Here is a 14,458-nt window from a genome sequence, read left to right on the forward strand (position 1 = left end):
CAAAGTCCAGTCAAAACAAACGATTCAAAGGAAAGAAAAAGTTTGTGAAGCTTTTCCTCTTTTTGATTTTCTATAGGACACTTAAATTATTCTTTTTTTAAAAAGTGTTTTTATTTCATTAAATATTTCCAATGTAAAAGAATTTTAATAACATTTATTTAAATTGAACTCCAAATTCTTTTCTTCCCTCTTGCCCTCATCCCCTCCTTGAGAAGGCAAGCATTTTGATTTCAATTATACATGTGAGATCAGACAAAACATATTTCCATGTCAGGCATGTTGCAGAAGAAAACGCAAACTAAATAAAGCAATATAAAAATATTTAAAGTTTTGATTCAATATGCATTCCGAGTTCATCAGATCTCGGCAAATAGAGGCAAATAACATGTTTTTCATGTGTCCTTTGGAATTATCTTTAATCATTGTCTTGATCAGAGTAGCTAAGTCTGTCCCAGTTGATTATCTTTACAATACTGATGTTACTTACTACATACGATATTTTCCTGGTTCTACTCACTTTACTCTACATGAGTTCATATAAGATTGCCCAAGTTTTTCTTTTTATGCTTCCACTAAGTCTTGTTTTTGAAAGTGAACATTTCTATTCACCTCTGATCTTTTCATCAGAAAAGCCTTAAAATCCTCTATTTCATTAAATAATATTTTTCCCCCTTAAAGAATGATATTCAACTTTGCTGGGCACATTATTCTTGGTTGTAATTCCAAGTTTTTTGCCTTTTAGAATATCCAGGGTCTCATCTCTTTTAATGTGATATCTGCTCAATTTTGTATGATCCTAAATGTGACTCCATGATATTTGAATGTTTTTTTTTCTTACTGCTTCAAGTATTTTTTTTTTTTTTTTGGAATCTGGGAACTCTGAAATTTACTTGTAACATTCCTGGGAGTTTTCATTTTGGAATTTCTTCCAAATGGTGGTCGGTGGGTTTATTCAAATTCAAATTTTCTCTCTAGTTCTAGTATAAAGGAGGCAGTTTAACATTGATAATTTCTCAAAATATAATTTCCAGCCTCTTCCTTTGATCTCGGCTTTCAGATAATCCAATAATTCTTAAATTATCTTTCCTCAATCTATTTTCTAGATCAGTTGTTTTCTGATGAGATTGTTCACATTATCTTCTTTTGTTTCATTCTTTTGGCTTAGTTTTTGTTTTTGTTTGTTTTTTTCTTAATGTCACAAAGGGTCATTAACTTCATTTTCAAGGAATTATTTTGTTCGTTGAGCTGTTATACTTACCATTCGACCAATTTTTTTTCAAGGTGTGATTTTCTACAGTATTTTTATGTTCCTTTTATCAAAGTGTTAATTTTCTTTTCATATTTTTCTTCTTTTGCTTTCATTTCTTTACCTAGTTTTTCCTTTACCATTCATATTGGAAATCTTTTTTTTTCATAGCTCTTATAGGAATTCTGATAGGGCTTGTGTAAAATTAACATTACTATTTTAAGGCCTTATTATAGAGTTTTGACTTCCTTGTCTTCTGAGTTTTTGTCTTGATCTTCCCTTTAACCATAGTAGTTTTCCATATTCAGGTTCTTTTATTCTTGTTGTTTTTGCATTTTTTTTACCTTATGTCTTGATTTTAAACTTTGTTGATGTATGTTTTTGGCATGGATCATATAGGAAATATAAAATGTGACCCTTTCAAGCTTCAGTCTTTTTTCACTACTGTTTTCAGAGATAGTTCTAGGGGTTTAAAAGTTTTTGATACTTCTGAGAGGTGTGATTTGGGGAGAAATGTGGCCACTATTCTCTTGGTCTGTTAATTATTCCTATGAAATGAAAATATCCAGGAAACTGGAGAATTTATGCTTGAGGTTGAAAAAAAGGAGAGAAACTTCCCATATACTGTAGGCACCCCAGGGGCTTAGAGGAGGGTCTTAATGTGCTGCTTATTAGATTTCCCTTTAAACTCACTTAAACTCCATTTAAACAATTTGTTATGATGCTGGATCAAAAATTAAATACTACTTTGGTTCATGCCCCCTACCTGGATGAAAATATGGAGACAGAGAAAGCAAACATCCATCATATCCCAATATAAAACAGATCTCCCTTGCCCCAGATCCTGCCAAGACATTACCACTATGACCAACAAATCAATGTATGTTTGGATTTAAAATTTTATTTCCATTTTTGCCTTTATATCTCAACATTGTGTGTTTGTGGTCCCCAGCAAGTTAGTATTTGATGGCTTAGTATTTCCTATAATTGACAAGCCCTCCAACCTCACTCTGCAATGTATTTATATAAAATATAAACTTCGAGAGAAAATCACTTTTTGGCTTAATAAATATTTGTTTTATTTCTACTACATCTGTTCTGCAGAGCTTGTTTGGAGCCCATTAGTGTGCAGTAGGAAATGCTTGTGTTTGTATTTTTCCTAGTGTTTAAATTCAACTATCACTGGTGGCCCATTCTTTCAGTTAGGGTATATGACATTAATCAGCCTAGAAATTTAATTCTCTCAGCTTATGTTCACATTATGAAAACATATATGGAGCTTGTAAAGGCAAGAATAATACCTTACAAATACAGAGCACCTTTAGCCACAACAGAGCTTATATTTATATTATCTCATTTGATTTTTACAGTTACTCCAGAAAGAACAGGTCTTATTATCTTAGTTTTATGTATGGCAACAGTGAGACTCTGATGTGTTCCAGTGATAGAATACTAGCAATAGACAGATACATGTGTATATGTGAACATATTTTCTAGATTATGTATATATGTGTGTATACATCTAATTGTGTCTGTGTCTCCTAGGCTTATTATAAGGGAAAAAATGAAATATTTGTAAGCTGTTTTACTTCCTTAAAATGCTTTATAAATATTAGTAATATTTTGTTTAGTATAAATATAGTATAGTATAAATATGGTATAAAATAGTATAAAAATTAGTAATATATGTGACATGTATTTTAGCTTTGAATATGAACAAGCTACTTGACCACTCTAGATTTCATTTTCCTCAGCTATAAAATAGGAGTGGATCAAATGGTCTAAAAGGTCATCTCCATCTATGGTCTATGATCTTATAACAAAATAAGCATTTATTCAAAAGAAATTCCACACTAAGAATCAGGCCACTTTAAAATCATCTACTCACATTAATTTTGCTGTTTAACTGTTGGCATTCATAATGTGCATTTTCTGCCCAAAGACCAACGAGTTGAGACATTACTCACATACTGTCTTAACGAAGGAAAAAATACACATAATAATGGGTCTAAATCAAATGAGGCATTTAAGAGGTGCATTTGCTTGGATAAATGTTTCTCAGAGCTTTCAGGAAATAACTATAAACATAATTTCCATTCTTCAGGTAGACCTTTTGGCATAAAGGAGTTTCATTCAGTTCCTTTGTAAACGGAGCTTCCCCCCTTATTACCCCAAACAAAGTCTGGGAGAACTGGCACCTTCCCCATTTGTGTAGCCTGTCTTATTTAATGTCCTATAACTGAATAGAATCCAATTCAATCCCATTAGAATGAGGCCATGTTCTTCTCTTGCTCCCATCGCCTCTTCTTCCTTCCCCACCTTCATGTTTCTGCATCTCGTTGGCCATTGCTCAAGGATGGCTGCCCTTTGGTCTCTTGCCTCCTTTTGCTGATGTCCCCTGACTCCTGATCTTCCTTAATTCTGATAGTTCTTCACCGTGAATTCTGAATTTGTATGTGCTGCCCTCTTCTGCCTAGAAAAATTTATTAAGAACCAATTGATTGTAAGGCTTGAGGGATACAAAGATGCCTAAGGTCTGAGATCTTTCTTGAAAAGAACTTGCTCTCTGTCAAGGAAGGAAATGAAAAGAGATGACAGAAAGGAGAATATAAGGACAAAGAGGAAGCCCAGGCAGACTGGGGGTAGCCTCAGGAAGGCTTCATGGGCAAGGTCACCCTTGAATTGGCCCTTAAAGGGAGCATCTATTTCCAAGATGGAGGCATGGGCAGTGTGAATGAAGTGAAGGAGAGATCCTTGTCTTGGAGGATGGGCTGAGAGAGAGCAGGATGTGAAGAGGTTGGAATTAATAGCCCTTTAGCTGGAATGTGCCTGGAGTTAATGTCAAAGTCACTGCTTCTAATCTGCTTGGAATAGATAGTGACAGGCTGCCCAGGCAATTTTTTTTTCCCTGACCAATCATTGTCTCTTCACATCCAACCTCCATCTTGGTTGGAATAATTAGTGAAGTTCCTTTGACTATAAGGCTAAATGTGTCCTTTTGCCTATTTCATTCTAGATCCCCTGTTGCTTCTGTAACAAACAAAACCAATGGAGCCCTGCACAGTTGTTCAGATACTTGGAGTCTCCTACTGTGGGCCCTCGAAGCATGACTTCTTCTAGATTAACACTAATGTACCAGTAGGTTGCAAAGATAAGTTTCATGTTAACTCCCTTCAATATAAAGATGAGAAAACCAAACCAAGAAAGGTTTAAGTGTTGCAATAGATGGGATGGAAAATGCCATCCACTTCCAGAGACTGAATGTGGATCAAAGCAGAGTATTTTCCCTTTTTTGCTTTTGTTTGTTATTTTCCTTTATCATGCTTTTTTTCCCTGTTTGGTCTGATTTTTCTTGAGCAACATGACAAACATGGAAATAAATTTAAAAGAATTACATATATTTAACCAATATCAGACTGCTTCCTATCTTGGGTAAGTGGGAGGTAAGGAAGGAAAGGGGGAGAAAGCTTTGGGACACAATCTTACAAAAATGAATGTTGAAAACTATCTTTACATATATTTGGGAAAATAAAATACTATTGGGGGGAGGGGGAAGGCTAAAGTGACTTGACCAAGTTTGCTCACCTGAGTCCAAAACACACACAAGTCAAAACATCGCCCTCCTGATGTCATTGATTCTCTTCTAGAACAAATGATGAATTGCAAGAGGTAATAAATGGTAGAACTAAGCTTCACCCAACCATGGCCAATGACCCCAAATCCATCAATGCACATCGTTTCTTCAAGCCAAGGAAATAATACATAGTCACATAAAGAGTGAAATAACATTGCAATCAATCCTCCCAATTGTTAACAGTTAGTACATAAGTGGTAAATAAATGATGTAAATAGTATACCTTCTCTTGGAAGCTCTAGGAGGGTAGGAATTGTTCCATGTGATATCTTGCTAACACATAGAACAATGCTCTTTAAATGTCTGTTAAGTGATTTGGGAATGAGTGAGAATGGGAAGAAGTGAGTGATTCCCTCTATAAGAAAGACCAATTACAGAATGGCCATGGAGTCATGGAGAAGGGAAGACTCAACCTTGATGTCTGAGTTGAAATTAAATGTAACCAAATGGTATTCTACGCAGGGGTTGTAGTCTAAATATTGAGATAGAAGCATATAACAACTCTACAAGATAGACATCACAGTGTTATTGTTACTTCCCTTTTAGATACAGGGAAACTGAGGCTCTGAGTGAAAAAAATTTACTCAGGATCATAGAACTAGTCATTTCCTGTAGCAGGATTTGGCAATTCTACTGAAGGGGACAGTATGTTCAAATTAAGTAAATATAATTTAAATATTTGAAGAATACCAAAATATCTAATAAAATGATACCTTCCTCCACTTAATATCATGTTGTCATTTGGACTAGATAAATATATAATTCATAATGTTCACTAAAGAAAGATACTGAAAGTCTTTCTCTTGAATATGAAGAGCCCATTGAATCAATGGATGACAGTGACATTTATAAACACCTCAGTTTCCTCTAAACAAAAACATCAAACTTAGAATGTCAAGGAGAGTCTGAGGCCAGATTTGAATTCAGATCTCCCTGATTTTAGGTCCGGAGTTGATCCACGACAGTCTGATTTCTAAGCTGAACAGAAAAAACACATTTGAAGCAATTGAGACCAGGCTATCTCAGTCTCAATATACATTTTTGGCCCTTTAAAAAAAAGGCTACAACAGATCGGGAAAGCATCTCAACCCAAACCCATACAATAGTATGAGTTACAGAGAGTTTGCCTTCCTAAGACATCTAAAAAAAGACAAGTGACCACCTCAGGAATCAGAAAGAAGCCTGGAGATAAGCCATTGAAACAAGCAGATGCCCCTTTACCTTTCCTGCAGAAAGTCCATTATCAGGAACACTCCACTGGATTTGACAGACATAACCAGGGGTGGCCGAACTCCAGGTGGAGCCTGTGGAGCAGCTGAGGGTCAAGAATGAAACCAAATAGGAGACATCCCAGAACCACGTCATGCGAACTCGGTCCATTCCAGAAAGTCAAAGGAACATAAAACAAATGCCTGAGTTGGGCAGATCTGTTTATGGAAGCAGGAGGTGATGATGATGACATCTCAGAATAAAAGAGTCACCACCAAATATTGTAAAAAGATTATCCTGAGGGAGCCCAGTATAAAGTTTATAAGGAAATGGTAGAAATTGTGTAGCACCTCATTCCTGGCCATAAAAGTTTTCCACCCTAGATACTTAGCAAGGCACAGCCTCCTGCCCAGGCTCATACAATGAAAGCTTCCTATTTTTAATGGACTTACAAATAACTGATTTCCCTACTACAAACATAGATCCTCAGATCACCTGCAGTAAACTGTTGGAATGGCGCCAGTATCACAGGCCAGATTTGGTCATAATTGTCTGTAAAAAAAAATGAAGATAACATTTGGAATTGAAGTCACCAAACCTAATCATCTTGGCAAGCTTCAGGCAAAGAAAACGTTCGGAATGTCCTGAGGAGATCAAAACCACATGGGAACAGGATGAGTGCACGTCATCCAGGATGGACCATCTGCCACTGGCCAGAGGCTGAACAGAGCCGGACTTTCCCCTGTGTGATGGCCCATAGATCACGAACCACACACAGGCCCTGGCAGGAGAGCATTCATCCTTCAGCTCTTCCTATCGGAGCCCCACTGACGGAATGAGATCACAACTCCTGGGGCCACATAGCCCTCTCAGGTCACTCTTTCTTCCCATGCTGTATGTCTCCCTGTGGCCACTACCTCAGGAGGAAGAGAACAGACACTATCTTCTTTCTGGCTCCATGTGGGTACTTTCTGCTCAGCTTGGAAGATGGAATTTTATAATGAAAAATGACTGAAATGTAGCAGTCATAGTTAACTCCTCTCTAATGTAATAAAAATGGCCATTTTTGTTATAATCATCAAGTAACTAAGAGCAGCTAGAGGTTACTTGATAACTGTCGAATAATCAATCAACACTGAGAAAGTGCCCTCGTGTGCAAGGCACTGTATGTGCCTCCAGCCTGTGAGCTCTTTGGGGGGCAGCAAGGGGAAGTCAAGGCAGCCCAACCTTGTCTTTGGGGTGCATTCGCCTGTTTGCCCTGTTTTTCCTGCTGGGCAGGCACCGCTGCATGTTTGGCCCATATTGGGAGTGCCTGCCATGGAGCCTGGCACAGAATAAAGGTGTGATCAGCAGTCACTGAATTGAATTGAAGATTAAGTGGGAAATCTCAGGTGGGCATCGGGCTGCCTCGGTGACATTTCCTCCTGAGTTCCCTGCAGCCTCTTGTTTGGGGCTGGGCGGTGTAGCACTGGGAGAGTACGGAAGGGCCTAGATTTGAGCCTTTGAGATGGGCTCGAGCCTTTGAGGTGGGTTATTGGACCCCCTTGTTTTGTGGATGGGGAGACAAGAAAGAGAAATGTCTGATTTGAGATCATGAAAGTGGCAGGAATGCACAGAGCCAAGATTTATCTCCAGGTTTTCAGCTTCAAAAGGCATCTGTGTCTCCACAATCCCACACTTTACCTTCCACGATTTCCTGGTTGTTTTTACATGCATCATCAGTGTAATGAAATGTCCCATGAAGTTCCCTCCCTCTCTGGGTGTCTGTTTTCTCATCCATAAAATGAGCACAGTCTTTGAGCTTCTACATTCAGGGGTCCTGAGAAATACAGGAGGGAGCTGGGGCATTGATTGTGTCCGTCCACCAAAAACTAGCTGAAAGAATTACAGGAAAAGTGAGTGTCAGTTGCAAACCAAATCCTTATGGAAAACATTAAAAAAATTTTTCAGATCATTATCTTTCCTGCAGATGGCTCATGGAACAATGTAATGTGTCCTCTGAAAGTGAGACAGGGAAATGTAGAGTGAGAACATTTTTCCTTAGATTCCTGATCTCCCTGGAGACAAAGTCCCCTTCCTCCATCAGTGCTCAGAGCAGTATCTGTCCCAGCATCAGCAAGAACTCAATTTCCTGAGATGCTGCATTTGGAGGATTAGTGATTTCATGGGGTGGGTATTTTCTCCATCAGCCCACATTGCCTGCCTGCCATCAATTCCCTTGTGAGGGACGGCTGCGCATCTGGAGTTCTGTAGCATCCTTCCAGGCCAGCTTCAGCAGCTCATAATTTCAGGACATTTGGGGATTGGCATCTTGAGGGACCGACCTATAGAGGGAGCTGTAGTTAACAAATAAGAAAATCCCTGCCCTTGAGGAGCTATTGTTTTAAAAATAGATAAGGAGGAGAATTTGGAGAGGAAGAGAAATACAGACTTCTGTGGGATTAATATTTCCTTCCTACTGTAAGAGGTTTTGTTCAAGGTCAGTCCCTTCTGCCCTGCCCTCTGAGAAAGCTTTCAATTTGCATCGTATCTCCTGTGTGCACATAGGCAGCATTGTAGTTATTTTCATGTTATCATTCATTGGAAGGTGAGCTCTTTGAGAGCAAAGAAGTTTATTTTTTACCTTTCTTTATATCTCATATTTAGCACAGTATCTGATACATAATAAATGCTTAGTAAGTGTTTGTTGATGTTATTATTGATATTTGTTTTTATAATTTTGTCGATGATTTCTATTATTGTTATGATTTCATATTGGGGGGATACCCTACATTCCCTACTTCTTTCAGCCAAATGTAATACATTTTGGCCCTCTTAGAATAAAATCTCCCCGAGGGCAGGAGTTAGCATGCTAGACTCCTCCGAGGTACCTTAGTAGTCCCATAAGAAATATCTATTGAAAGAGATTGAATAGAATTTCATTCCTGGAGGCCATACATTGTCAAGTATAATGTATTTATGGCCATAACTCAGACTTTAATTTTAAATTAAAAATATGAAGGCAATATTGAGTTTTAGATAATCAAAAAGAACTTTTCCTGTATTTGTTTTGATTGACTTATTCTCATTTTGTTAAAATCTCCCTTGCATAGAGTCATTCAGTATCTAATGAACAATCATTCCCTCCATTCTGCTGAGTGTGCAGTTCAAGCTTTATAAAGGATCCAGGAGTGGGGGTATGTGTAAGGGTGGGCACTATTACTTTTCGTCATATTCCTATGACATGAAATGCTAACCTTTCCATCAGCAACCACCAAAAAAACTGGGATTTCATGTTGTTTGGCTTCTTTATTGAAGGCTGAAAACATTCAAATTGACCATGACTCCTTTTTATTGATTTGAATGATTTAAAAAAAAAAAACTATCACCTGAGGAGGCATGATTTTCGTTCTTACTGATGAGTTTTGAAATCTTGAATGGACATGGGGCGAGCTGAATTATTACACTTTGGCCAGTCTTGAAATTTCTCTCATACAGTTGTTCTTCTTGATTTCCAGCAAGTAACTTTGCTTTGACTGTGTGAGCTTCCATTTTACTGTTGTTTTGCAAAAACAATTTCTGTTACCATAAATTATAAATGAGACATCTAATGACTCTGGGTGTCATATTATAACAAAATCTGTAAGATTTCTAGTGGATTTCCCCAACAATATTTAAGTATCCATGAAATCATCAGATTGTTTCCTGCTGAGTTGTCAGGCAAAACTCCGAATGTTTTGGGGCATTAGGGAGAGAAGTGATTTTTAGGTTATCTGTGAAGAGGAGCTCATTTACAGGTTTCATATTTATCATTGCCATGCTGTAATCTAGTGCTTGGAAGCAGAGGCCAAATGAACTCGTGTGTGTGTGTGTGTGTGTGTGTGTGTGTGTGTGTGTGTGCGCGCTCACACCTTCACGTACATATGCCATTCATATACATATTCACTGTATGTATGTACCCAGCTCAATGGAAACTTCTCTTGCAGGGAAACCAAGGTTTGATTTGGGTCATCCTGTGCCAATAATTGTGGCTTCCTCTTTCATAATATCATCTCTTGGGGAATTGAGTCTCTTTGCTTAGACCTTCAATTAAGAACATATTTCTAAAGTGATAGTGATATTAATAGCTAATGTTTGTACAGTATTTACTGTGTATCAGGCCTGGGCTAACTAAGCTTTTCGTAATTACTGCTTCATCTGGTCAGTCCTGTGAGGTGGATGAGGAAACTGAGGCAATCAGTTTTTGCAGTCCCCGGGTTACATGGCTGCTTTGTGTCTGAGGCCAGATTTGAGCCCCAGGTCTGGCGTTCTACACTCATGTCCCAGAGATTGTGCCGTATCCTGGTGCTAGAGAGACTAACATAGTCCGAGTCTGTCCTTGAGAAGGAGCTGTGCCCTCCTGTCGAGCCTCAGCCCAATCACCTTCCCCTTGTCCGGTTGCCTTTGGATTCACTTGCACGTCCGTTGGATTTCCACCCCCTTCCCCAGAAGAAGGGACCGAGATTTTATCTGGTCCCTGATGTGTGACACAGTCCCCTGAATGGAGTATTTTAGTATTTGTTTTCCAAGGATGAAGGAAGGAAGGTGGGAGGAAGGAGAGAACCCCATGCTTGATGCACCTGGATGATGCTGTTGTGGAGAAGGATTTCCAGCTGCCTACGCTGGGGTCAGTGCCCGCAGTGCCCACACCCCCTGGGCTGAGACAGTGGGACAGAAACAAGCGCCACAAGATTTGCTTTATCCGAGTGATTCATTTTTTGATGTGAGAGTCTCCTGCAAAAACTCTTTCTTTGGCCAGTAATGAAAGGATTCGGTTTAATTGTCTAAAGGGATGATTAAAGGAATATTTCCTTAGTTACAGCTCCCATTGGGAGTTCTGCCTGAACAAAGGGCAAAGCAGAGCCTGGGGTATTTCTGTGTGTTCTCTCTCCGCAAGTGTGTGCCCTGGAAAAGGGAGGCTTGAGATAAACGCCCAAAAAAGAAAAAAAGCAAGAGAAAAGTCAAACACATCTGCTTCCCACCAGGGGAAATCTCCTTTAAGGGCATGTGTGGCCCATGGAAGGGGGAGGACCAGCGGAATGCTGCTGGCCTCCCCTTTCCGTGATGGCCCTAACTTGATGGGGGAAAGCCCGGGGGCAAGGGATCTCAGTTAATGGGGTCAATGCCTTCCCCAGGAATTCTAGAGCAGAATGTATCCTGGCTCCCAGCATCCAATCTAAGCACTCTGGGAAATGGAACGAGCAAAGGGCCAAAAATGATGTTCTCTATCTATGGATAAAGCTGTTCGGTCCATGAGAAGTCATGGGGGGCCTCTTCTAGATGGAGGCTGACCAGCTCTAGAGTCAGTCCCTTCCTCACTGAGTTAAGACTTTCCAAGGAACTAAAGGGAGGAGATTCCCTGGCTGCCCCTGAAGGCTTCCTCCCAGTCCCTGGCATTTTGTGATTATCTCAGGTTCACAAGCTACCTTAAGCCCAACTTCCCAGGGACTCTCCATGGTGATCACAAGTGCATTCAGCCCGAGCCCCAAATCAGGTTTCTGTTATAACTCACTTAGAGGGAACTGGAGGAGCCATTAACATGTTTACCCATTGGCAAGCCGAGGATTTGGACTCCAAAGTGAAGGCTCTAGGATTGTGATGGCTGGGGTTTCACAGGGGGTCAGTTCTGACCTGGCCTCCCCAGGCCGTGCTGACCACCGGAGATGTCTTTGCAGAGGATGATCGCTCTGGGTGGATCTCAGCCTCTGGTGGGGCTGTGGGCCAGAGGCTGAGCCCAGGAGAGCTGGTCCTGCCTGAAAATCAGATTTGAGTCCACCTTTCCCACCAGCAGGGCTCATAGGCGGCATCTCTAGGTCTCCAAGGGATTTAGGGTTTTCTCCTTTGATCTTTAAAAGTATGTCCGTGGTGGCTCCATGAGGTGTTCAAAAGCAACAGGAAGCATCTTTCCCGCCCCACTGGGCATTTGTGAAAGCTCCTTAATTGTTGTTGTTGTTCTTTTCAGGATAATCCACAACAGCTTCAAGAACACGTCAGGCAGGGGGCCAGCATCGTCGCTTCTCTCATCAAGGACCGAAACGCCGGGCTCGTGGGGCAGCTGCTGATAGCGTGATGTATGCCGGGAACATGGGCCACGCTCATTCTGTCTCTCCCCGACTCTGTCCCTGTGTTCTCTTGTTTTCCCCGAGCCAGTTTTAATGGTTTTTCCCCTCCTTCTTTCTCTTCTAAAGCTTCCAATTATCACACATTTCTATGCAGTTCAGGTTTTGCTATTTGCTTATAGGCAAGAAGAATCCATTAAATTGGAAGCTGTGGAGCTGCTGGCCAGAGAGTTAATTTGAGGGCCTTTCCTGGGGGAAAGATCTTCCAAAAGATCTGGATAGCTATTAGGCCCTATCAAATTAATAGCACAATATGAAATCTTTCTTATAGAATCATTTAAGAACACAATCCTTTGTTCCCATACTCCCAAGCAAGTAAAGCAGAGGATTCTCTGACTCTAAGGCCGATGGGGTTTTTAGGCAGGTTTCAGAATTCTGCTTTTCTCTTCCAAAGATGCTTTCTTTGAATCCTAGATGAGGGTAAGAGACTTGGGGTGACATTGTCTTTACTTCTGATCCAGAAGGGCTCATTTTAAAGAAAGAGGGGGTAGAAGGCAGTGCACCTACTGGCATCTGGCCATCCTTAGGGTGCCATGGATGCCCTTCCCTCTCTTCCCCTGATCTGGCCCTGAGGATTGCTTTTGTTTTCTGTTTTCCTTTCACTGAATTTGCTGGAAGTTGATTCTGACAATCGAAATGAATGAAGAGAAAATAATCACTTTCTCGGCATTTGCCTGATCTTGCCATTAAAAAATGAATAATAAAAATCTGTCCTGATTAATCTGGTTTTCTGTCATTTTTGAATACAGGGAAGTTACACACTCCTCCCAGAGTTAACATAGGGAGTGATTACAAGAAGAGCAGGTCTCCAGATTTTGGAATCTTGAGAGAGGCTCGTTTTGGTTTTCCAGTACTCTTAAAAGTTCTGGAGTGGGACCGCAAAGGGAACTACATGGAATGGTGGCTAGAGTACTGGATTTGGAATCAGGGAGACTCATCTTCCTGAGCTCCATCTGGCCTCAGACACTAGCTGTGTGACTCTGAGCAAGTCTCACCCAGATTGCCTCAGTTTCCTCTTCTGTAAAATGAGAAAGCATTAGAAGCAAATGGCAAAGAAAAAGCCTAATGGGGTCAGAGAGAGTTGGACATGAGTGAACTACAACGTGGGCCCATAATGGAACTTTCATAGTTTCTAGACTTATAGTGATCCCATCAAAACTTTTCTTCATAGGCCCAGACTATCACCTTAGAGCTGTTTGAATTGTCCTCTATTCAAGAGCTACGTTTTCGATGTGGGAACAAAAATTGATTCAGTTTCTAGTTTGAGAGATTCCACAACTAAAAGCCCCCAAGAATGCCATGGATTTCTGCTGATTCTCCTTTTTACAAGGGGCTTCCCAGTGAAGCTCTGCCATCTCCACATCCCTGACCTCTCAGTGCTTAGTCATCAGTTGAAGTCCCAGTTCTCATCAGTGTCTGGATTGTTCTAACCCCATCACCTCTCTGGCCCTTCATGGGTAGCCATAGCCAAAGCCACTTCCCAAGCTGGGGGGCTCAGATTCTTTCCCTGTTTAATGTGGCTGGTGCTCAATGGCAGATCCACTGGCCACTACTGCCCTCAGCAAATGAGGGATGTCATGGGGTTGTGCTTGGTAGGATTTGCCAGAACTGGTGACCCCTGAATTTGTTCCAAGCACTGGGAGTGCACGAAGCAGAGGGACTGGGTCTGACCGAAAGCATTCCATTTACTTGTCTGGGGAAAAAAAGGAAAAAAAACCTGTCAAAGTCCTCCCCTAGAGCCCCCTCACAGCAAAGTAGAACCTGGAGTCCAAAAGGGATCTGTGGGCTGCTCCAGTCCCTCTAACGAGGCTGGTCTCAGTGACCAGCTGAGTCTGTTATCTGAGGCCCAGTGGGGCTAAGTGTAGGGATGTTGGGGGAAGAAAAATTGGGTGGCCATGATGCCCCAGAAAACAAAGAAAGAGGCACCGTAATCCCTTGTCTGCCTCAGATGCCTTTACTAAGAAGGGATGGAATCAAGGAGAGGACAGGCCGAGGGCCCTCAGATTTGTACCATCTCCAAACATTGACTCGGCTGAGTAGTCTGGAAAATCTGTGGGAGCCCTGGAGTTGGGGGGAGGGGCTGATCTCCTTGGTGCCATCAGACTTACTCTGAAGAGAGCTCTGCCCAAGGCTGTTCTGGGAGAGGTGGGGGCTGGCACATCCATCCCCTGAGGATGCAGGCCACTGGCTGCTTGTAAAATCACCTGTTTCACTGGCTCTCGCTGCTCACTG

At 41.0% G+C, this 14,458-nt stretch overlaps 1 protein-coding gene across 1 annotated transcript in view; it reads left to right on the forward strand.

The window, feature by feature from the left end:
* CRPPA (CDP-L-ribitol pyrophosphorylase A) overlaps positions 1 to 12,947 on the forward strand; it is a 229,007-nt gene extending 216,060 nt beyond the window's left edge. Inside the window, exon 10 of the mRNA XM_031940697.1 lies at positions 12,070 to 12,947. Within this exon, the coding sequence (XP_031796557.1) occupies positions 12,070 to 12,177 (108 nt within the window). The 3' untranslated portion in view covers positions 12,178 to 12,947. The remainder of the gene's footprint in view (positions 1 to 12,069) is intronic.
* Positions 12,948 to 14,458: the final 1,511 nt, after the last annotated feature.

This window comes from Sarcophilus harrisii, chromosome 5, assembly GCF_902635505.1.
Source record: "Sarcophilus harrisii chromosome 5, mSarHar1.11, whole genome shotgun sequence".
NCBI lineage: Eukaryota > Metazoa > Chordata > Mammalia > Dasyuromorphia > Dasyuridae > Sarcophilus > Sarcophilus harrisii.